This window comes from Kalmanozyma brasiliensis (genome assembly GCF_000497045.1).
Source record: "Kalmanozyma brasiliensis GHG001 unplaced genomic scaffold PSEUBRA_SCAF11, whole genome shotgun sequence".
Taxonomy (NCBI): domain Eukaryota; kingdom Fungi; phylum Basidiomycota; class Ustilaginomycetes; order Ustilaginales; genus Kalmanozyma; species Kalmanozyma brasiliensis.
In genome coordinates, this window is record NW_015961950.1 from 312,096 (window position 1) to 333,309 (window position 21,214).

The window sequence follows — 21,214 nt, forward strand, 5'->3', positions numbered from 1 at the left end:
CTGGGAGGCAGTCTTGTCGCCTAACAGCATATCGGCCACGTATCGCATCTGTGCTCGAGTTTCTACCATAGATTGGGATACATTCGGATACAGAGTGAAGCTCAAAACTCGAATTCGATCGTCCAGTCGGAGATGACGGGAACTGCAGGGTCCTTGATGACCAGCTCCGATGCCGTGTTGGATCCCAGTCCGAAAGGCGTGCCCTTGCTGGACGAGCTTGTGCCGCTCTTCCAGCTCCACTCGAGAGCAGACGACGGATCGTGCTGGCCGATGCGCTTTCCTTGAATACGAACGGCTTTTGGCTCCCGTTCCAATCCGAGCACGACAAGCTTGGATACCCGGACGCTTTCAATCGACTTCGCAAAGGCATTCTTCTCCTGGTAGGGGCGCAATTGCTTGCTGTCGCCCAGAATCAGGCCCCCATCTGCCAGCTTGACACCAGCTTCATCGACGCTTCGCAGCGTCTGCGTGCCCGATGCACTGTTCCGCGTCCACTCGAAGCGACGCCAGACGAATTGACCCTCTTCAAAGTCGTATGTCTGGCCGTCGTCGAGGTACAAGCTTCCTTCGGCGAGAACATTTGTCGTGCCGCTCTTTCCTGTGCGCTCCTGCTTGTCCAAAGCAATAATCAGAGTGAAAGGATCATTGCGACCCAGCTCCGCAGCGCGCCTAGCTCTCTCTCGCAAAGGCAGAATCGATCCGCCCCGGTGAAGCAGCGGCAACTGCTCGGTCAGCGGCGCCGGCACAGTGACGGTGCGTCCACGCTCGGAGCCGTGGTAGACCTCGTGCGTAAAGTAGTTGTAGTACGGTCGATCCTCAGCCAGGTAAACCTGCACAGAATCGACGTCCTTGTCTACCGCAGGACGCACAAGTAGGCCCGAGTCGCCAACGTAGTACTGCGTGTCGATCTCAAAGCCCTGTGGATCGTTGGGGAACATCAAGTACTGAGGACGCAACACGGGCATGCCGGTGACGGCGTTGTCCTTGAAGGCAGTATACCACATTGGGAGCATCTGATATCGCAGCTTGATCAGATCCCTGACAGCGCTTCGTAGTGGCTCCTCCAGGAGATACGGCTCTCGTCTTTTTGTATCGATATGCGCGTGAGCACGGAAGAAAGGCTCGAAAATGCCCGCCTGGTACCAACGCACCAGCATGTCTGGCGATGGGTTGCCAAAGAAACCGCCGATATCGGCACCACAAAAACTCATGCCGCCGATGTTGTTGGCCAGAATCATGGGCACGCTGACAGCGAGATGCTCCCACGTTCCAAGATTGTCTCCCGTCCAGATGGCGCCGTACTTTTGCGTTCCCACCCACCAGGCACGCGAAAGCACGAAAGGCCGACGTGGCTTGCCGCCGCCCAATGAGGCAGGGACCGTGAGTTCTCGATCGCGCAGCGCCCGTGCGGTCTGGTTGTGGAAGAGGATGCCGTTGATGTTGTGCAGGTCTCGGTGCTCCCACCCGCCGGCGTGAATCACATCCTTGGGCGAAGTGACCTCGGGACCGTTAAAGATAGCGGGCTCGTTCATGTCGTTCCAGACGAACACGTTGCGAGCATTGGCGCGGATCTTGCCAGTCAATTTGCTGCCTGCGAGAGCGAACTGGTCAGCCCACCATTGCCAGCTGGCAGGCTCAAACATGTCAAGCCAGGAGGCGCTTCCACTCCAGCACCAGCCTTCGTACTCTCCCTGACCGTTTGAGTCTTTGACGAGTAGCTTCTTATCCTGAGCTTCCGAGTAGAGCCAATAGTCTCGCGTTCGCTTGAGATGAGGATCGACGATGATGACGAGCTTGCGACCCTTGTCGTCGAGCGCTTTGACCATACCTTCGGGATCCTTGAAGGCCTTTTCGTCCCAGACACCGTACATGTGGTCCTTGCTGTATTCGATGTCGAGCCACATGACGTCCATGGGGATGTCCTCGTCGTCGAACCGCTGGCTGACGTCTTTGACATCTGTGTCCGTGAGATAGTTCCATCGACACTGGTGGTAGCCGATGGCAAAGTACTGCGGCAAGACGGTGCGTCCGACCATCTTGGTGAAGTGAGCCATGTTGGTCTGAGCATCAGCGGACGTGAAAATGAAGAGGTCGAGAATGCCGGATTCCGAGAACAAGTGCGAATAGGAGTCGATCTCGGAAGACTTGGACGTGGACGACTTGGACTTGTGCAGATCGATCCAAGTTTCTGCGCCATTGAGCCAGAAGACGCTGACCGCTCGATCTTTGCTCTGGGCGTGCAGCACCGGGACGCTGCCGTAGAGACTCATCGGAGAATTGGAGTCGTACTCGAATACGTCGGTGTTCATGAGTCGGTAAGGCTCATTGAAGCGATCCTTCTCGTCCTGAGCGGCATTGTGACCGACTGGAGCCCTCGTCGATCGCAGAGACAGAGGGGAAGCGTGCTCAGGAAGGCCAAAGAGATGCGAGTACCCGGGGAAGGTCATGTCCAACGCCAGCGCCTCTGGACCTTTGGGCTTACTGTCGCGACGAGAAGCCCAGGTCTCTTCCCACTCGCCGTTGTCTTCCTGCTCGAAACCAGCCCACTGAGAAACGAGCGAGTCGGCGTACTGACTTGCGGATGACGAGCTGAGGATGGATCTTTTGTTGCGCTGGAAGACGAGTTGTTGGACCTCTTGATCTTCTTGCTTGACCGTTGGGAAAGGTTCCGGCTTCTTTCGATAATGCTCCATGTGCATGAGACCACGGTCGTTGAGCACGACTTGGGCCTCTCCGTCGCGCAGGACTTCAACCCTCAGCGGAGAGTAGGTAAACTGGACCGAACGAGACAATTGAGGTCCGAAGTGGACCTGGAAGCCGTCCTTAGTCGTCTCGATGCGGGTGTCAGAAGGATCCGAAGCTAGCTCTGGCAGCTGTTCGATGGCCCACTGCGAGGCTTCATCGTAGCGCCTCCAGCCACCGTACCTCTGTCCCACCTGGTCCGCTCGGATGCGGGCGGTGCCGTCTTTGAAGAAGGTGAGGGAGAGCTCGAACTCGACATCCGGGTGTAACGCAGATGACAGAGGCAGGTTGATGCTAGCGTTGCTATGCACGAAGTTGACACTGTGATTTGAGACGGAGTACGGCGAGGCGAAGCGCTCCTTGTGGTCTTGTTGCCATTGCTCGACATAGTCCGACTGCCTTCGAATCCTACGACAGAAGGACGAGTCGCGACACTTTTTGAAGTCGTGCTCTCGTACCGCCTGAGCCTGCTCAACCAGCAGAGAAGCGAGGACCAGAAGGCAAGCGCACAGCAAAGGGCATGCCCATCTTCGCGTGCCAGCCATCTTGGATATGGCTGCTGTCGAGCTGAAGGGATGATGGTGAGAGCGGTACAAGAAGAAATGTCGTGCAGTGCTTGTGGTCAAGGCTGCGTCGACTTCCAAATCAAGGTCCGTGCCTTTGGGCCTCTCGCACGACTTGCCAAGGCGCCTTTCCGGAAATCGGCTGCACAGCAAGCAGCCTTGTTGGAATTTCGTGTTGGACCCTTTGCTTGCTGCTTGAAATCTTCTTGTTCGCCATCAACCAAATCAGCTCGCTTCAACCGACACCATTTTCGCTTTGCTCAGTTCACCGACGCACAGCGTAGCATCAACGAAATGGTCCTCTTCGTCATTGGCCTCGGCCTCGCTGATGAGCACGACATCACTCTCAAAGGATTCGAGGCCGTCAAGTCCTCCGAGCGAATCTACCTCGAAAGCTACACAAGCATTCTCATGGTCCCCGGATTCAAGGAACGTCTCGAAGAGCTCTATGGCAAGTCTGTCATCATGGCGCATCGTGAGACCGTCGAGCTCGAAGCAGAATCCATCCTTGAAGGCGCTGCTACCTCTAATGTAGCGTTCCTCGTCGTCGGCGATCCCCTCTCAGCAACAACACATACCGACCTCATCCTCAGAGCAAGGCAGAGCTCACCTCCCATTCCCGTAAAGATCATTCACAACGCCAGCATCATGACCGCTATCGGGTCCAGCGGCTTGGCAGGCTACAACTTCGGCCAGACTGTCAGTATCCCCTTCTGGACCGAGGAATGGAAGCCAGACAGCTGGCTCGAGCGCATCGGTGAGAACCTCAACATCGGCTTGCATACGCTTGCGCTCTCCGATATCAAGGTTCGCGAGCAGAGCGCAGAGGACATGAGCAGAGGCATTCTCCGCTATCAGCGTCCAAGGTACATGCTCATCCCTCAGCTCATCTCACAGGTCGTCTCGGCAGCACAATCTCACAAGGCAGATTACCTCCATCCCGAACGCACTCTCGGCATCGCCCTTTGCAGAATGGGCTCAGAGGAAGAACGCATCGTCTCTGGAACATTACAAGAGCTTTTGGACATGGCCAATCCGACGCCCGAGCAGGCGCAAGCCGAAGAGGCAGAAGACGATGCAGATGAGCTGGCCAGCGAGGCTCAGCTCGAAAAGCGTCGTGCTGACAGAGCTGAGGAGCGTGCCAAGAAGGCATTCGGAGAGCCACTACACAGTCTCGTCATTGTTGGCAAGCGTCTGCATCCTTTGGAGCGCGATTACGCCGCCAGCTACGCGTCTTCCGGGAGCAAGTTCCTCGAGGTCGCCCGGGAGGTGTATGGTTGCAAGGAATAGTCGGGGCACGCACGCAAGTCACGACGATTGCGATGGCGCACCCGCTCACGAGCTTCTCTCGATTCGTTCACTGTCGGATTGAGACGCAAGGATTACGCGAATGTCACCCGAATCAGGACCTGGACGAAGATGCATTGCAGTCGATTTGAGAAGGAGTTAAGCGAGTCTGACATCGCGAATGGTGTCTGGAGTGCCACTTCGCCGGTTCTGTTGCGGGTCTAGGCTTGCATCGGGTGTGCTCGCTCGCAAGAATCTGTTGAATGCTGGCTTGCCCGACCTGAATGGGTTGATGTGAGCCGAAGAAGGTCGTGCACTTGCTTGCCGGTCTGACGCTTCTGAATTTGTCCTACCTCTGCCCTCGCCTTCGTTCCTGTGCGTCTTGCCGTCCAAGGTGGTCTGCCTGGCTTTCCGAAGGCTACTGCTGTGTCCAATGCGTCTAGGCAAAACCCTGTGCCACGCTCCTCCTTCCGACTCCGAATCCGAGCTGGACAGATGACCGTCTGCTTTCGCAATGCCGGATAGGTCCGTTGCCCTTGCTGCAGCTCGCTCGTCAGCCGGTGTGGCAGCCGCCTGCGTCTGCACCGGAAAAGGGACAAGGACGTCGTGTGCGGAATGGGCCGGTGTATCGTTGCTCAGTGCACGTTGCAGTGGTTGCGCAAAGGCGATGCGACCTGGACTGACGTTTGCCCTGAGATCCTCACGAGGATCAAGGCTGATTTGATCCGTTCGTGCTGCACGAATCGCATGATCCTCGTCGTCCGAAAGATCTACCGCGTGCTCAGAAGTTTCGCCATTTTCTGATCTCTCTGTCCAGTCCGAAGACATTCCTGCGAGATCGTCAGTCCCAAAGGCGTCCACCTTCTTGACCCTTGCAGATGCTCCATGACGTCGGCCATTTGCGAGATTGCGGTCCTCCTTGGTCGCGAGGTTGGGTCGGTGTGAACGTGAGGCACCCCTGACCATGGCGGGCTGTACCACTTTACTGGAATCTTGGCTCTGATGCAATGCAGAAGCCTTGTTGCTCGCCTTGGGACGAGAATACGTTGCTTTGCGCTGCGTCGAGTACCTTGTAATCCGTCGACGATCTGTTGCGCGATTCAATGCGTCTAGAGCTTCCAGTAGCATGATGAGGCGGCTTCCAGCTCGCGGGTTCGAGAGGATGTCGATCAGATTCTCGTCGCGGCGATCGATAAGTCGCCGGCGAGGAGGATCGTTCCCCTTCGAACCACGAAGCACAGCTGTGTTCGGACTTGCGGCGACACTTGAGCTACCTGGCCTGCGAGGCAAAGATCCGGGTTTCACCGACCGATGTCCGCCTTCGACATAGCGTCGTGGAGGCAGAGCTAGGGTCGCGGCGCCCAGATTGTTTTCCGTGACTGTATCTGTGTGAGTCTGTGACGGCATTGCTCCTCTGGAGGGGTCAGCAGGAGACTGTGCGGCATCGGACTTGGGGTCGGTTCGAGCGGTGGCTCTGTTTGGCGAAGCCGGAACAACCAATTTGCTGTCGATTTTGCCTTCCGACCGCTTGGAGCTGCGTCCAATCTTTGTGAAGCCGGCATGCAGCAGAGGCACTGTTCTCGATCCTCGCGTCAAGCCTATGAAAACGAACACGGCCAGCAGCATGACGAGCTGCGCAATGGAAAGCCTCTTCTCGAGGAGCACCTCTTCGGCCAAGATCTGCACTTCGCGAAGCAGGGCCCGGCGCTCGTTGTCGGCTTGCTGACGATGGACATCGAATTCGAAGATGGCGCGTTGAAGATCAACGTGCTGCCTTCGCTTGAGCGACTCGATCTGTTGCCAATTACTGGCGTTCAAAAGTCGAAGCATGTCGGACATGCGGCTCTCTTGTCGTCTTTCCATGCGCGAGAAAACCTCCCGCAACATTCGCCCGCTATGCTCGATGTAGCTATGGCTTAAAGTAGCGTTGGACTCCAGAGCATTGAGACGCCTGTGAATGGCGCGGTAGACCGATTCGCTGCCGGGACCGCCTTGCTGGCCCGAGTGCGCTCCGCTAGGACGTTGGCCGTTTGCGCGACGACTGCGATCAGCTTCAGGATCTGCCGCCGCTCGAGCTTGAGACGCGGAATCCGTTTTGATCGGCGGACTGTCTGGAGCCATCCTGCGTTTAGCAGCTTGGCCGATGCCAGCTGGATCGTTAGCAGGGTTTGCTTCACGATGCGGGACAGCCTGCAAATGAAAGGAAGGCTTTGATCTTCCTCGAGGTACGACACACACTTCGCTTGCCCTTTTCTGAGCGCCAGGACTTTCTTCTGGAAAGCACTGTGCCGTATCTTTGATGCCCGCCGCTGTGTGGTAGGTCGAAGGTCGCGGGCGCGGATCGGGCTGCTTGACAGATTGCTCAGGTACTTGCGGCGAGGCAGGCGAAGACAGATTATCGTGTTGCGACACGAGATTCTCCGATGCTTCAGTCTCCGTGGCCGAAAGGATGGAACTCTGGTTTTGTAGCTTGCGTTGGAAAGCTTGCTCGTGCTTGCGCCAGATGTCCTCGTCTTGTGCCGTCAGATCGGGAGTGTCCCGGATGGAATGGAACTGGCCCGGTTGTGGTAGGTCGACTGGAGCAACGTCCGCTGAAGTGGGCAAAGGCCGCAGCAAATCATCAGTGCTCTTCAGATCGGCCCCAGCGATCTCCGGAATGGGATCCATGTCTCCGCTGGGTTCCTCGAACTCCCTCTTGTACTCTTCCATCTCAGTGATTCCATAGACGCGCAGTAAGCTGACAGGGCAATAGTACTCGCTGCCGAAATGCTCGAGAAAGTCGATGCGTACGTAGCGGAAAAAGGCCTCGGACCGAGGCGCAGAGGGAATCCTGAAGACTTGTTGGCCTCGAATGTTGCGAGCGCGAAAGACACCAAGCTGCGTCCAATCGCTTTCTCTACCAGTCAGCTGGCGAGCGGCTGTAATCGTGAACTTCTTGAACATGTTGCTGAAGAATTCGTAGTTGGCAAGCACGATGGTGTCGATCTTGATCTCCTCGCAAAGCTCGACAATGACAAATTGGCTGCCGCCTTTGAGCTTGCCTCCGGGCTGTGGACATGGCGAGAGCATGTAGCGATCCTTCTTCTCGCTGAGAATCGAGCTGGCGAATTTTGCATCAGGATTCGTCCTGTGCACAACCGCAGCACAGTCCAACGAGGCGAAGTTCCATCGGTGTTTGAGTTTCGAGAGCTGTGAGCCTGTGTTGCCTGCCGCCACGCTGGATGCCACTTGCGAAATCTTGGGCATGTCTGGTTTTGAGGGATCCGGCGACCTTTCGATGTGGGTTTCAGCTCTGGTGGATGCGTCGTGCTCGCTTGTTGGAGACCTTCCCGCCAGACCAGACGCCGAGGCGTGCGACGCAGAATGAATCGAACTAGGGCCGGTGCCGCTCGAGTTTGCCGTCTGAGCAAATGAGTCCTGCTGCGGATGTCGACCGTGATTTGAGTCTGAAGCCCTGGCTTGTGTCTGTGTGTGCTCCGGAGCTGCGATTGAATCAGATGAAGCAGGTGGTACGGTCTTGGCTCGCGAGTTTGCTGTGTTCGAATTCGGTCCACGAGCTTGGCCAGGATCCTTCGCAGCATGACGTTCCGTCCACTCTTTGAAGCTCAGAAATGCGCCCTGATCTTGCTCGGCCGACCAAGCATCGTATTCGCTCGATGGAGAAGCGTCTGATTGGCCGGGTTTGTGACTTGCGCCTCGCTTGGGGTCGTGAGCGGTCTGAGCGTCCACGCCGCGATTCTCTTGTTCGTCTTGAGATTGTTTGACGACACCATCTGATGTGGGGTGCCATTCGTGCTGCCCTTCTCTCTGTCTCCAAAAACCATCATCGTCAGGACCCGGGAAGGAGGCATCTGGTCTGCTGGCAGATCCTTGGTCGGCAGCTTGACCTGATCCCTGTGGTTTGTCGGTATACGCGGGGGAGGTCCCAAGTTCTGGAAATCGATTGGCTTCCGGATGAAGCTGCCCCGCAGCTTCGTCAAGTACGATGGTGCCGGAGACGGCGTAGGTGGCACGGACTCGTCCCTCGCTTGGTTTGCCGTCAAGGTCTGGTCGAATCAAGGGCTCGACTTCCGGTAGGTCGCATACAAGCAGGTCGGCGGTGACACCAGGTGCGAGTGAGCTCGAGGCTGAACTGGCAGCATCTTCGGAGCCTTTCGATGGATTACTGCAGACCTGGTCAAAGAAATCCGTAGACCTTCTGCATCCAGGGCGAAGGCCGATCTGTTCTGCATCCTGGACCACCAGCGAGTCTGTTGGCACCAATGTGGAAGCGACCATGCGCTCTCGACCATCTTGTCCCACAATTCTATCTCTGACAGCTGCCAGGCTCTCTGCATCCGATGACACTCCGGAATCGAGGAGCGAGTGAGAAGGTCTGACGAGCAGCAGCGACGAGAACAGGAATCCTGGCCAAGACCATCGGGGACGCATGATGTACCGGAGTCAGTCGCTTCGATTTAGCGCCCAGCCTGCTCTCCTGTCGTCATCACAGCATGGGCCTTTCGGATGGTGGCTGCAAGCTGATAGCTGTGGTCGATGTAGATGGTGGTGCGATGGTGGATGTCATGTGAGCAGGTGTCAAGCAAGGGTCTCGAACAAATTGGCCACCTTGACGTGGAGGGCGCGGCACGGCACTTCTTCCGGTTTCCGAGCCTCTGGCCTTGACGTCTCCTTTCGGCCTTCGGGTCCTCACCCGAGCATCGGAATGGCAGGCACTCGTCTTCACTTCCTTGAACAATGCTCACCTGGTGTGAAGCAGCGCTGCGGCTACGGCAATGCTTGAGATGATGCCCATCGTCTGGCCGCAGCGGTATCCGCACTGCCCGTGAAATGAGGCGGCCAAGTCGATAACTCTTTTGTTCGAGCTTTTTGTGTGTCAAGGTTCAAATTTTGCGCTCATTGGTCTGACCCCGTGGATTCGCTGCCTGGCCTTCGATCGGATCTTGCTGACGGGCCTTTTCCGGCGGATCTAGGCATGACCTTCAAGACAAAATCGACCAGATGTAAGTTAAGTTAGACAAGAAGCCCATTTCATGACACGAAAGACAGCTTTTTGATATTTCTTGGGCCTGATACACCAGCCCCGCATCAGGGAATCTGAGTGGTCTTTCGAAAGCATTCGCCTCTCCATTTGCTTACAAATTTGCGGCTGACATTGGACCAGTATCAGATTTTTGCAATTTTCTTTGCCATTTGACATTGTCAGCACCGCATCTTTGTCGTTTTGGCGGGCTAAACCAGCACAAAATCAAGGTCACAAAATTAGTTGCGCCGCAAATAGCTCTGAACTAGCCTTTTTCTTGCGTCTTTGTCGAAAAACATCGGTAACGACGCTTGAGAGCACAACAGCGACACTCGTGGAATACCCGGCTTGTGCCTTTCGACAGCGCGAACGCAATGCAGGACGTTCAATCGTGTCTTAATAAATGATCTAGAATCCCAATCGTGCTGCTTTCATCCTCTCAGCACCACGGAGGACGTTTATATCGAGCGACCTCGCCCGCCGTCATCGGTGAGCACGGAGAAAGTGCAACGTGTGGATCTTCGCAGTATTGGGTTGGCGCGATAGCCTATCTTGCCCGGCATGAACAGACGACGCTGAGCGACAGTGAGAGAGCCATCCCCCACATTCTCGGCCCAGGGACTCATTGCAGGCGTTTGAACCGGCTGCCACGGCGGAGAAGCTCGACGAAGAGGCAACGATGACTTTTGGCATGACGATAGCAAGGTGACCCAGACACGAAGAGGGCAGCAATGCAATGCAAGAAGCCCGTCGTTGCTCGCAGAGCGCGTCAGGCGGGTGGCCTTCGAGGGCCAGCACAGCTCTCACCAAGCCGTCGCGAAGGGGAAATGCTGCGTGCGTCAAGGGGGAAGTCATGGTATATTCGTAGATCTGGCGGTAGCTGACAGACTTTGCAGGATCACTCTGACTGATCTCAGGTTCGTACGATGCTCATACGATTGTGCACATCGCTCTCAACAAGTGGGGGACACGATGCCCAGTTATAGTGATCGTGACGAACATCAATTTGGTATTATCATGTTACGACTTGACAAGTGATGGAACCTTTTGAATACAAGACTGACCCCTGAGAAGCAGACGGAGCAGCGCGATCACGCACTGAGACAGGGAGGGGGAGGGAAACGTGAGACGGGAGAGGTAGGGCTCGGGGTGTCCTGTGATCATCTATGACAGCGAGGAGTCCGATGCGGCAAGAAGCCTACTGCTTGCCGAGGGAGCTGTCCGAAGACTCTTCGGTGTCTTGGGACAACCGCCTCATGCCGGCGAGCTCGTTGCTGACGCAGTTCTGCTTGTCGTTGAGCTTGCGGTTGTTGATGATGAGGCCGAGGATGATGGGCGGCACGGACAGGACAATGGCAACGATGAGGAGGATGTGCATGTAGTCGTTGTAGGCGTTGATGATTCCAGTGCGTTCGGGGGTGCCGATAGGGTAAAGGGTGGGCACCGTGAAGGGGCTGGCGAAGATAGCTGCGCGCTCGGTGGCGTCGAGCATGGGGAGGTACTTCTCGTAATAGCCGGGGAGCACGTTAGTCTGGACGGCACCGATGAGTGCGTTACCACAAGCGCCACCGATCTCGGTGAGGAGCAGGAAGTAGGCGGTGACGGTGGCAACATCCTGGTGACGAACGCTCACCTGGGCAGCGACCTGCAAGGTGATGCCGAGGAAGCCACCGCCCATACCCTGCAGAACCTGAGGGAAGACGGCCTGGACGTTGGAGGAGCCAGCGGATCGGTACTTGATCATGAGACCAATGCCGAGCAGTCGGATGCAAGCACCCGAGACCATGACCCACTTGTAGTTCTTGGTGCCGAGAGAGATGAAGCCGGCAGTGATACCGAAGACGGTCAAGGCGAGAGACTGGCAGTTGGAGAAGTAGAGGGCGCCGGTGAAGTCATAGTCCATGACGAGGATGGCCCAAGTGTAGGCGGGTACCCAAGAGGCGTAGAAGCTGAAGAAGTCAAAGAAGCCGATGGCAGTGGCAAAGTGGACATCCTTGTTGAGCCTCCATCGCCTGTTGAGGATGGGCTTAGGGGCGAAAATCTCCCAGACGCAGAAGGCGATGATCATGACACCGCCAAGGACGATCATGGCGATGATCCAGCTGGTAGACCAGCCGTTGGTCTGGAGCTTGGCCAGCTGAAGGGGCAGGAGGACGAGGAGGAAACCACCGCAGAAGAGGAAGAGGCCTAGGGCGTCAATGTCGACGAGGAAACTCCAGAGGGCGGAGTACCAGGACATGGTCTTGTAAGGGTGGACGGGGACAAGACCCTTGGCCTTGGCCCTCCTCTGGTTGACGGCGAGGGCGAGGATGATGGAGAAGGCGGCGACGGGAGCGCAGATGCTGAAGAAGCCGGGGCCCCATCGCCAGTTGACGGCAACGACCTTGGGAGCAATCTGACCGGCGGCCCAGAAGTTGATGATGTAGGGCAGACTGACAAGGCCGATGGAAACGCCACGCCATTTGGTGGAGATGTAGTCGGCGAGGACGATCTGCTGCATGATCTGAACACCGGTGTTGCCAAGAGCATAGATGACGGTGCCACCGGCGACGTCGCGGGTGGTCTGGGAAACGGCGATGATGATGAAGCCGAGGACCCAGAGGACGATGGAAAGGGCATAGGCCTGAGCGCGACCAAAGACATCGGCGAACTTGGCGATGGGGAACTTGCCGACGGCGATGAGGACGGCCTGAACAACGGTGACGGCGGTGTATGCTGGGTAGTCGTTGAAGGCCGAGGTGGCAGCAGTCTGCCATGCGTACATGGTGTTGTTGTCCAGACCAGCAAGGTAGGCAACCAGAGCAATGCCGAGAATACCGACCCAGAGAGTCCAATCGGCTACGGAGCGACCGGCTTCGGCGGCCAGCACGCCGATCTGCTTATCATCGTGGTGTTCCGAGTGGTCATGAGAGTCTTGGGAGGCGCGCTCAGACTGCTCGACGTCAGTAGCGGGCGCCATGTTGAAGTGACGTTTCGAGTAAGGAGGACAAGATGGAGGGAGGGAGGATGTGGAAGGAGGTAGAGGTCAAAAGGGAGGAGAAGAACTTGGACCGAGACGGGGGATCCGAAAATTGGGGTGGAATGCTTATCAGATTGAGCGTCTTAAGTATGCTTTGGGCCAAGCAAAAATCAAAGAGCCACATGACGCACGTCCATCGTGCTAGATACAAGAGGCGAGGCGAAAAAAAATCTTGCCGACCTTGTGTCTCTGTTAGCCGAGGTGTGCCTGCTGGGAGCGCACTCAATGTCTCACTTGTGAGCATGGGACTCGCGACCGAAGGGTGGCGACCGGCAGAATCCGGGCGAGCGCACTTTCCTCGCGCGTCAGGAACAGCGCAGCATGCAGGCGGCGCAGGCAAAGTAGAACCGAAACAGAAGCCAAGAAGAGAAAGTGAACTTCATGCTTGGCGGAAAGCACCAACGAGACGAGCGCGCCAGAGGCCAAGAGGGGAGATCATTACGGCTCAAATCAACGCTGTTGAGACTTGCGAGGAGTATCGACGCCTACGAAGAGGAAGCAGAACAGCCGCGACGGCAGACGGAAAGTAATGCTCCGAGGCGTCCAAACCACACGGACCAATCAACGACAAGCTGGCAACCGAGGGGCAAAGCGAGGCAGACAAAAGCATTCGAGAGCCGATGGGACCACAAGCCGAACAAGCCAACTCGCCAGTAAAAAAGACAGGCTCGTCCACGCCATTCATCCGTCTGTGCGAGCCGGTTTCATCAGATTGGCGGATCAGATAACGAAGCTGCATGCAATATTTGCACTCAGAAGGTGCAAAACTTTTGCGCACTTCAATTTCAGACACGCGCTTGAAATTGGTGAAATTCAAGATGAATTGCACAAGGCGTGCCAAGAAAAATCGCCCGGTGGAAAAATCTTTTCCATGTGAGAAGAGGCGGGCGATTGGCTATCAGATAACCCTTTTTCCTCCGCGTGGTCCTACGAACACCGTTCGTGCTTCGTCCCGTCTCGGTCTTTCACTTTGCGGACATGCAATGCCCTGATCGGACAGCGGTGAAATGAATGTATATGTCTGCTGTCTCGCTGCATCGCTCTCGGAATCTCATTGCGTGCTTTGAGCCGACGACGGCCGCCACGGGAGGTGCTTCATGCTCGCGAAAACAGTAGCGGACACCGAGGAGATCCACAGTCCGGCTAATCCCCTGGGAACGTCGACAGCCACCTCGTCGCTCCTGGTCAAGCCGCACAATGCGAGCCGCATCTTGCTCGCATGGACCGCCAACACCGACGTCGCGAACATCTTAAGTTATCTGATTGGACAAGCTCAATAGCCTCGACCGTCGTAAAAAAGCAATTTTCCCACACTAGACATCGACTCGAGGCGGCTAAGAACTTGCCCAGAGTCCGAGTTCAACCGACCATCTGTAGCTTGAGACGACGAGAAATGCCTAGTTGTGCGCTGAGACCCAAGACAAGTACATTTCAGCATTCATACTGTATATGCAAAAAATGACCCGTGGCGACGTCTGCAAATCTGTTCGCCGTATGAATGGGGCTCGCTGTCTTCCACGCGGCGGCTGCTCGGCTGACCTGCGTGCCGTGTCTCGATTGCTCCGACTCAAATTTAGCACTGACTCGTTGATGCAATCCAACCACCCGTCTCTTCTTTGCCGGAAGCATTGAAAATTCTTCGCGTTCAAGTACGAGGCGCATTTCGTGAATGCATAGGTAAAGAAAATGCATTTGATGGGTATACTGGCAACTTTCGGCCTCATTCGGAGGGTCCGGTGCAGAGGCAGTGGCTCCGATCATTCAGCGAGTGCAGCCTCGTTGAGAGCTTCGGCCTGGCGCATGTTGACCTCCATCTCGAGCGTCTCGCACTGTTTCTGCAGGGCGTTCCTCTCATCCTCCAGTTCCTTGAACTCCCTTTGAGCCAGCACCTCGCGACTGGCCAAGCGGTCCACCTCCTTGCGCAGCGAATCAAGTCGGTCGCCTCTACCCCCCTGTTCTTCCCGACGCAAGCGCTCAAACGTCTCGCGCGAGATGGCGGCTTCTTCCAACGCCTTGAATTGCTCCTGGGTCGAAGCAGAGAGTGCCTCGCTTCTCGCCTTGTAGCCACCCAGTACTTTAGAGAGCATCTTTTCGCCCTTGGTTGCCTGCGACGCAGCTGCGCCCATCCTGACCCGCGCCGATGCCAATTCTTCGGCCAACTTGGACTGGTCGTTCCGCGATGCAAGCCATCGTTGCTGGAGCGCAGCCTCGAGCTGTTCCAATGCCTCGTCGTCATCGTCGAGCGAAGCCCCGACCAGTCGCTTGAGGGCGTCTTCGTTGGCGCCGGGGAATCCGAGCTGGTCGGCCAGCTCTGCACGCATCAGCTCTCTAGCTGCCGAGAGGGAGGCGTCCGAAAGCGGTTCGAGTTGCACTGACTCGGGGTCGGGATGTTTGCCTCCGGGAATAGGATGCATGTTGACATCGTGATGCAGGAGTCGTGCGGACTCGAGAGCGACAAGCAGCTCTACTGGGTTGTGGTATTGCGATTCGACGTGCTGAATCACGCGCTCCAAGTCGTACTCGGCTGGCCGTGGAAGGTTCCGACGCACGACCTGGCTGCGGCGTGCCTCTGCCTTTGCCTCTTCCTCGGCTGCCTGACGGGCAAGTCTGGCATCACGTTCGGCGGCATCCTCTTCGGTGAGAGGCGCGCTGTCGTCGAGCACGCTCGTGGATGCATGGGGCTCGTCTTCATCCTCATCGACCACGATGTCAAAATCGTTCTTCGGAGCAGGCAGCGATGAGAGGCTCTGCCTGAGTTGAGACTGAGCCAGACTGCGTGCTCTCTTGAGGTCTCTTGGCGTCTCGTAGCCGGCTTGCTGCTGTTCTTCAGCATTGAGACCCAGGTTGTCGCGCAAGGGGGTTCTTTGTGGTGTGCTGGCACGCGCATGAGACCGTGACTGGTTCGCAGAGTCGGGTGTCTCGCCGTTGCGAAGCCCGGGAGTCAGAAGAGGGTTGGGTGTCTGTGCCACAAAGGAGCCAGGTGTCTGGGCTACGGATGTTTGTGAAGATGGCAGATCCACATTGGCATCGCCCAACAGCGGAGTCTGGGTCGAAGAGAGCAAGCGCAGATTCCTGGCCTCTCTCATGACCGAGTCCTCGTGTGCTGCCACTTGCGGAGTTCGAGCTGTCTGCGCTGCTTCGAGCGCCGAGTACTTTTCGAGCAATCCATCGGTAGCATCACTGGATCCATCTTGAACCAAAGAGCGTGCTCGTTCACCTGCTTGACCAATTTTGACGATGGCTTCCAATTCGTCTTGATCGACCTGAGCCGCAGGAAGGTTGAGTTTGCGCCTTTTGGTGATCTGATCAGCCTCTTTGAGCTTACGAACCTGGTCCTCGTTGCGGCCGGCCATGGCTTGCTTCGCTTGCTTTGTCTTTTCATCGGCTTCGCGCTGGCGCTTGTTTTTGGTGGGGTCGTCAGGACCAGCGTTGCGATTGTTGAGCTCCTGTAGCGTCTTGCCGACAGGAGCTTTGTAGGACTTGGAAGCCTCTGCACTCGTGTCATAGAAGCCTGGAAGGGGTTGCTTTTCGAAAGGAATGTCGGCATTGTAGTCGATGACGCCCTTTTTGGGCTTCTGCTTCATGGTGATGCCAGCTGCCTTGAGCTCGCGGCGCTTCTGAAGCAAGGCGAGGCGGCGCGCTTCCTCGAGAGCACGCTCTCGAGCTTTGCGCTTGGCCTTCTTGCCTTGTGTATTTGCGAGACGGGCACGAGCTTCGGAGAGCATCTCTTTCTCATCCTCGTCCATATCGATGGGGTCGGGCCGGGCGGGCTTTGTCTCTGGGTCCGGATCGATCTCTCCTGGGCGCAGACGACGAACGTCGTCCGCGCTGGGGACGGCTTCGCCTGTACCAACGAGACCAAGCGTGCTGGTGCCTGGCTGATTGTCTTGGGCTTCGGCCTCATCGAGAAGCTTTTGATATCGATCGAGACACTGATTGGCGGTCCTGCCTACGAGGGGAGCTATTGTGCGCCATTGGGTGGGCATAAGCTTGGCGAGGTGAAGCAACTTCTCGTCCTCCTCGCGAGACCATTCTGTCTTTTTTATGGATGGATCTAGCCATTCGTACCATCTTGCCTTGCACTGCTTGGGAGTCTTGCGGACCAAGAGGGAGGAGATACGAGCCCACTGGTTTTTGCCATACTTTGAGATGGCGGCCTTGAGAATCTCGTCTTCGGTGTTCTTCCAGACACCGCCCTTGATGATGACGCGAACCATGATGACGATGAGCCGATGCAGCTGAACACGAGGTGTGGCACCTTGTGTTGGCTGTTGTATGCCGACTCGTGTTAGGGATGGATCGCGGATGAAGAGGACAAGAACGAGACTTGGCCATGTTGAACCCTTCCTGCGAAATTGCTCTCACCAATCCGGCTGTATTATGTCACGCTTACTACATTGACATTGGAGTATGTTAGACCGCAAATTGAATCTTGTCAATTTGATTTTAGCACAGCCCTTCTTTTTGAAGGGAATGCGTTGCCCTGGGAAAACGAGGTTGTATGCGCTTGGCAGCAACCATGTCTGCCCTTGATACGCAAGCTTCCATTTGACCGGCGCTAGCATGTTCGCTGGCGACCAGAGCTATGGTAACAAACAGATTGAAATATGGGGAGGGTGCATACTTGGGACCCTGACATCCAGACGATGGTGTGACAAGCTTTTCGATCAAGCGCTGAGGCAGGCATCGAGGCCGAAAAGCCCCGCCCGAGAGAGAGAGCGTCGTTCCGATTCGTTTGGCTCCGTGAAATGATTGAAAGAGGGGCGCGCTGCAAAATGAGCCTTGCCTGCATCAAGACGTTGTCTTGGGCTCTGTCTGTGAGGCCCCTCTATCTCTCTGTGGCCACAAATTGGGGACAAGCTCGGTGACCAGAGCGTGGGAAAAGGGAGGGGGCGGAAGCAGAGGGGGCTGTTTGACACGCTTGCCGAGCCGAGCCTGACAAAGGAATTTTGTGGAACAAGAGCCGTCCAGCCTTTGAGTAGTCTCGAATACAAACCTCGAATACAGCAAGCGCCACCTTGAATTCGGTGCGCATATGATACAGACGTCAACTCGTACTGTATCAAGTCCCGGCCCTTGGCCCTTGCATGGAATCAGCCGTCGAGAGAGGAGTGCTTCCACCAAGAATGCTCGGCTCGAGCAAGATGTTGGTCCCGCATATCTTTCGGCTGATGCTCGTAGCAAGCCAGAAGAAGGGTGGGATCGGCCGCCAGAGGGTACGTACGGACCAAATGAGGGCAGCAACGAGGGGCTGTGGGATGCGAATCACCGGGGGAGCGCTCCGGTGGCTCGATCGATCAAGGCGGAGTGTGATTTTAGCGAGGCAGAAGCGAGCCTGTGTTGGTCTCAGAGTTTCTTTCCCGCCGTCACGCGCTGACGCGAGGCGGAAAAGAGGGCCGCCGTTCTTCACCCTTTGATCACTGCCCTCTGCCACTCAACTCGCCCACTCTCACTCCAATCACGCACTCCCACACGCACGCCCATATCTCGTCTTGCCCTCTCCCTCTCTCAGCATCCTGCTCTATACTCCCTCTTCCATCTTGATCCTTTTTATTGTCTCTGTCCCTTGACTCTCAACCATCTCATCCCCACCTCCTCATTTCGGCTTCCTACATCCCGTTCTCTTGCAATTCGCATAACCCTCGCGCGCTTGGTCCGCCTTCTCCTCGTATCCATCCCAAAGCTACCTCATCAAGCCCACCTCTGCATCGCATCATCCACCATCGTCATCTTTCACCTCGGCTTCATCTCGCGCTGTTTCAATCGCCGGCATCGCTTCCAAGTCACACATTTCCATACTTCTTGCAGCCGAACGACTGGTTCTTTCAGCTCCTGACTCGCTCCGGTAGCGAATCTCTCCTACTTAAACCAACGCCGCTCTGTGCTCTGGTAGTCAAAGCGTGCATCATCCTTTTCAAATCTCTCCTCTCCATTGCACACAATGATCAACAACTCGCCCTCCTTCTCCGCCCCTTCGTCGTCCCCTCAGGCGCCCTCGTGGTCTCCTACCGACGCTCAGCATCACGCAGGCATGTCTCACGCCATCATCGATCACCACTTCTCTGCAGAGCACACTAATCCCGCTGCTTTCCAGCCCATGTTCAACCCTGCCTTCCCAGCTCCCTTCCAGCCAAACGCCGGCGCCATGTCTGCACTCGAGTCTCATGCCGGCATGCTTGCTCAGCCAGCCATGTATGCTGCTCAAGGTATTAACGCGTTTTGGAAGCCTTCAACCTCCGCTCACCTCGTCAAGATGGAACCCGGCTCCGAAATGTTTGCTCCTCACGACTTTTCATCCTACCCGACCTCGCACGCCATGACCGCCAGCATGAGTCTCCCCAACTACGCCACCTACACCCCGGATAGGCGATTCAATTTCTCCGATGCTGAATCTCTCAGCTCGGTCGCGTCGCCCACCTCCACTCCCGGTGCATCCTCCAGACCTACCTCGGCCAAGAGGGGTGCCAAGCGCAAGACGATGCTCGACGTGTCTTTCCAGTCGCCTGCAGACACCGACAGCCTGGATGGCACCGCAGATGCAGCTAAAGCCAACAAAAGAAACCAAAAGCAGGCAGGTCAGCGACGACCTCCTCCTTCCGCTTCTCACATCACCGAGTCCGGAAAGCCTTTCCCCGTCATTGACACCTCGGCCAAGCACTCGAGCCTCTTTGTGCCTCCCGACACTACCGGCCTTACCAAGCGCGAGGCGCGACTCGTCAAGAATCGTGCCGCCGCGTTCCTCTCGCGACAGCGCAAGCGCGAACAGTTCGAGGAGATGGAGATCAAGTGCAAGGGCATTTCGATGCTTGTCTGGCGCATGTGGGAAGCCATCGCTGGTCCCGAGGCTGGTCTCGAGCGCGTCGACGCGACTCCGCTCGCTGCCGTGCTTGCCAACGAAGATCCTGCCGCGCGTCTCGTGCTTGAGGAAGTCATCACCAAGAAGGGTGCTTCCATTGCGCCCACTTCGGATGAGCTCTATGGCACGCCTGGCCCAGAGACACAACCTGAGGCCATCGTTCGCCCTACTGCTGATGCCTCGGCTCCGACTGTTGACAAGCGCTCCAACGCTGCTGCCTCTGCTGAGCTCGAGCGCGCTCGATCCGACCTTGCCGCTTCTACGCAGCGCGAGAGTCAGCTCCTCGCCCAGGTTGAATCGCTTCGCGCAAGCGTCGCTACCGCACAAGCCTCGATGGCTGTCAACGCCATGCCCGTCACTGGCTTTGGCGCCATGCACGTCAGCGCCGCTCACGCCGGACTTGCCGCCAGCATGGACATGGGCTCGATGCCTTTCAAGGGAGAGCAGGGCGCCGAGCTTCCCCTCTTTGTACCAGAGTCGCCCCTGTCCAAGTTCACCGTTGGGGGTGATGCTTCCAATTCGGCCATGATGCTCGATGCTTCGCACTCCGCTGGCTTTGACTTGTCCAAGACCCCGACGTTGGCCATGTTCACCGAGAATGCTCTGCGCAGCCGATCGGCTCAGCCATTTGACATCCACGGCAAGGTCGCAGCAACGGGCATGGGGCTCGGTCTTGACTACCGATTCCCTTGTGCTTCTGCCCCTTCGTCGCCGTCCACCGCCTCGTCTTCCTCTATGTCTAGCAGCAGGTCGCGCGCCAACTCGCTCATCTTCAACAGGCGCGCATCCACTGGCAAGCCACCCAGCACGCTTGCTTCCGTCTTGCTCTTGGCCGGCATGTCGTTGATGGGTGTTGGTCCTTCGGCACAAGACTTGGCTGCCGTCGAGGCATCCACCGTACCCGCAGCTGCTTCATCGCGGAAACAGGCTCGCGCCGGTCGGAGCTCCATCGCGGGCGCCAAGTCAGCTGTCCGCGCTGCACCTTCGCACACTCCTGGGCAGCCGTCGTCGCATCTGAGTGATGACGACCTTCTCATGGAGATGGGCCTCGACGCTGCTTCGCTCTCCGATGCCGAGGACCACGGAGTCGATGTCAATGGCTCCTCAAGCGTTGCCGCCTTCCAGTCTGCTGGTGCAGCTCCGGTGTCTTGTGTCTAAAGCAGCCGCCTCTTTTCACGACCATCCTTAACGACGACAGAGTCCGGAACGCCTCCTTCCCGACTCACGACCAAGATCTCCTTGTATCATGACCCTGCATCCTCCTTGCTTTCGGCTTCCTTTTTGCATCGGTCTCGGAACTGTATTCTTGTTTTATCTGCTTCTACTGCATACACGCACTAGCGGATTTATCATTCCGCCTTGCCGCCAGACACGTGCGCACAGCTGTTGTATGCGCTGGGTGGCAGTCCTCTGGGGGAGCTGGTCTCCTTCGATGACGTTGCCGCCGCGCGTGTCGGGCTTGCGATACGTGGCTCCGTCCGGCGAGGCGATCCTCTTTCATTCGTCTTTCATCTTTCTTTCAAGATCCATCCCTCTACCTGCCTTTATTTGGATTGAGCGGTATTGATCGGGCAGATCTAACCTATTGTCTAATGTTTCACATCTTCGGACCAGCTGCGGCATCCTCTTTGCTTTTGTTCGGTGTTCCTCGTTCCTTCCGTGTCCGTCGTGCATCCAATCGATCTTTCTTCCATCTCTTGTTCAGCGTGCGATCGGACGTGTCT

The 21,214-nt window shown here is 56.7% G+C and overlaps 6 protein-coding genes across 6 annotated transcripts; 2 read left to right on the forward strand and 4 right to left on the reverse strand.

Moving 5' to 3' along the window:
* Positions 1-101: 101 nt before the first annotated feature.
* On the reverse strand, positions 102-3,287 carry PSEUBRA_000962 (Glycoside hydrolase family 31, N-terminal domain protein; the record flags this gene model as incomplete). Its single annotated transcript, XM_016434279.1, has 1 exon — positions 102-3,287. The coding sequence occupies one exon, from the start codon at positions 3,285-3,287 to the stop codon at positions 102-104; it is 3,186 nt and encodes a 1,061-aa protein (XP_016294356.1).
* A 312-nt stretch (positions 3,288-3,599) lies between these two features.
* Positions 3,600-4,595, forward strand: PSEUBRA_000963 (Tetrapyrrole methylase; the record flags this gene model as incomplete). The annotated part of the gene is made up of 1 exon (XM_016434260.1): positions 3,600-4,595. One exon carries the CDS (start codon positions 3,600-3,602, stop codon positions 4,593-4,595), a length of 996 nt encoding a protein of 331 aa, XP_016294357.1.
* A 156-nt stretch (positions 4,596-4,751) lies between these two features.
* Positions 4,752-8,870, reverse strand: PSEUBRA_000964 (Sad1/UNC-like, C-terminal; the record flags this gene model as incomplete). Its single annotated transcript, XM_059464487.1, has 1 exon — positions 4,752-8,870. One exon carries the CDS (start codon positions 8,868-8,870, stop codon positions 4,752-4,754), a length of 4,119 nt encoding a protein of 1,372 aa, XP_059320900.1.
* A 1,943-nt stretch (positions 8,871-10,813) lies between these two features.
* PSEUBRA_000965 (Major facilitator superfamily) lies at positions 10,814-12,574 on the reverse strand (the record flags this gene model as incomplete). Its single annotated transcript, XM_016434265.1, has 1 exon — positions 10,814-12,574. The coding sequence occupies one exon, from the start codon at positions 12,572-12,574 to the stop codon at positions 10,814-10,816; it is 1,761 nt and encodes a 586-aa protein (XP_016294359.1).
* Positions 12,575-14,391: 1,817 nt separating this feature from the next.
* Positions 14,392-16,851, reverse strand: PSEUBRA_000966 (protein of unknown function DUF3351; the record flags this gene model as incomplete). The annotated part of the gene is made up of 1 exon (XM_016434269.1): positions 14,392-16,851. One exon carries the CDS (start codon positions 16,849-16,851, stop codon positions 14,392-14,394), a length of 2,460 nt encoding a protein of 819 aa, XP_016294360.1.
* Positions 16,852-18,575: 1,724 nt separating this feature from the next.
* PSEUBRA_000967 (Basic-leucine zipper domain protein) lies at positions 18,576-20,648 on the forward strand (the record flags this gene model as incomplete). Its single annotated transcript, XM_016434255.1, has 1 exon — positions 18,576-20,648. The coding sequence occupies one exon, from the start codon at positions 18,576-18,578 to the stop codon at positions 20,646-20,648; it is 2,073 nt and encodes a 690-aa protein (XP_016294361.1).
* Positions 20,649-21,214: the final 566 nt, after the last annotated feature.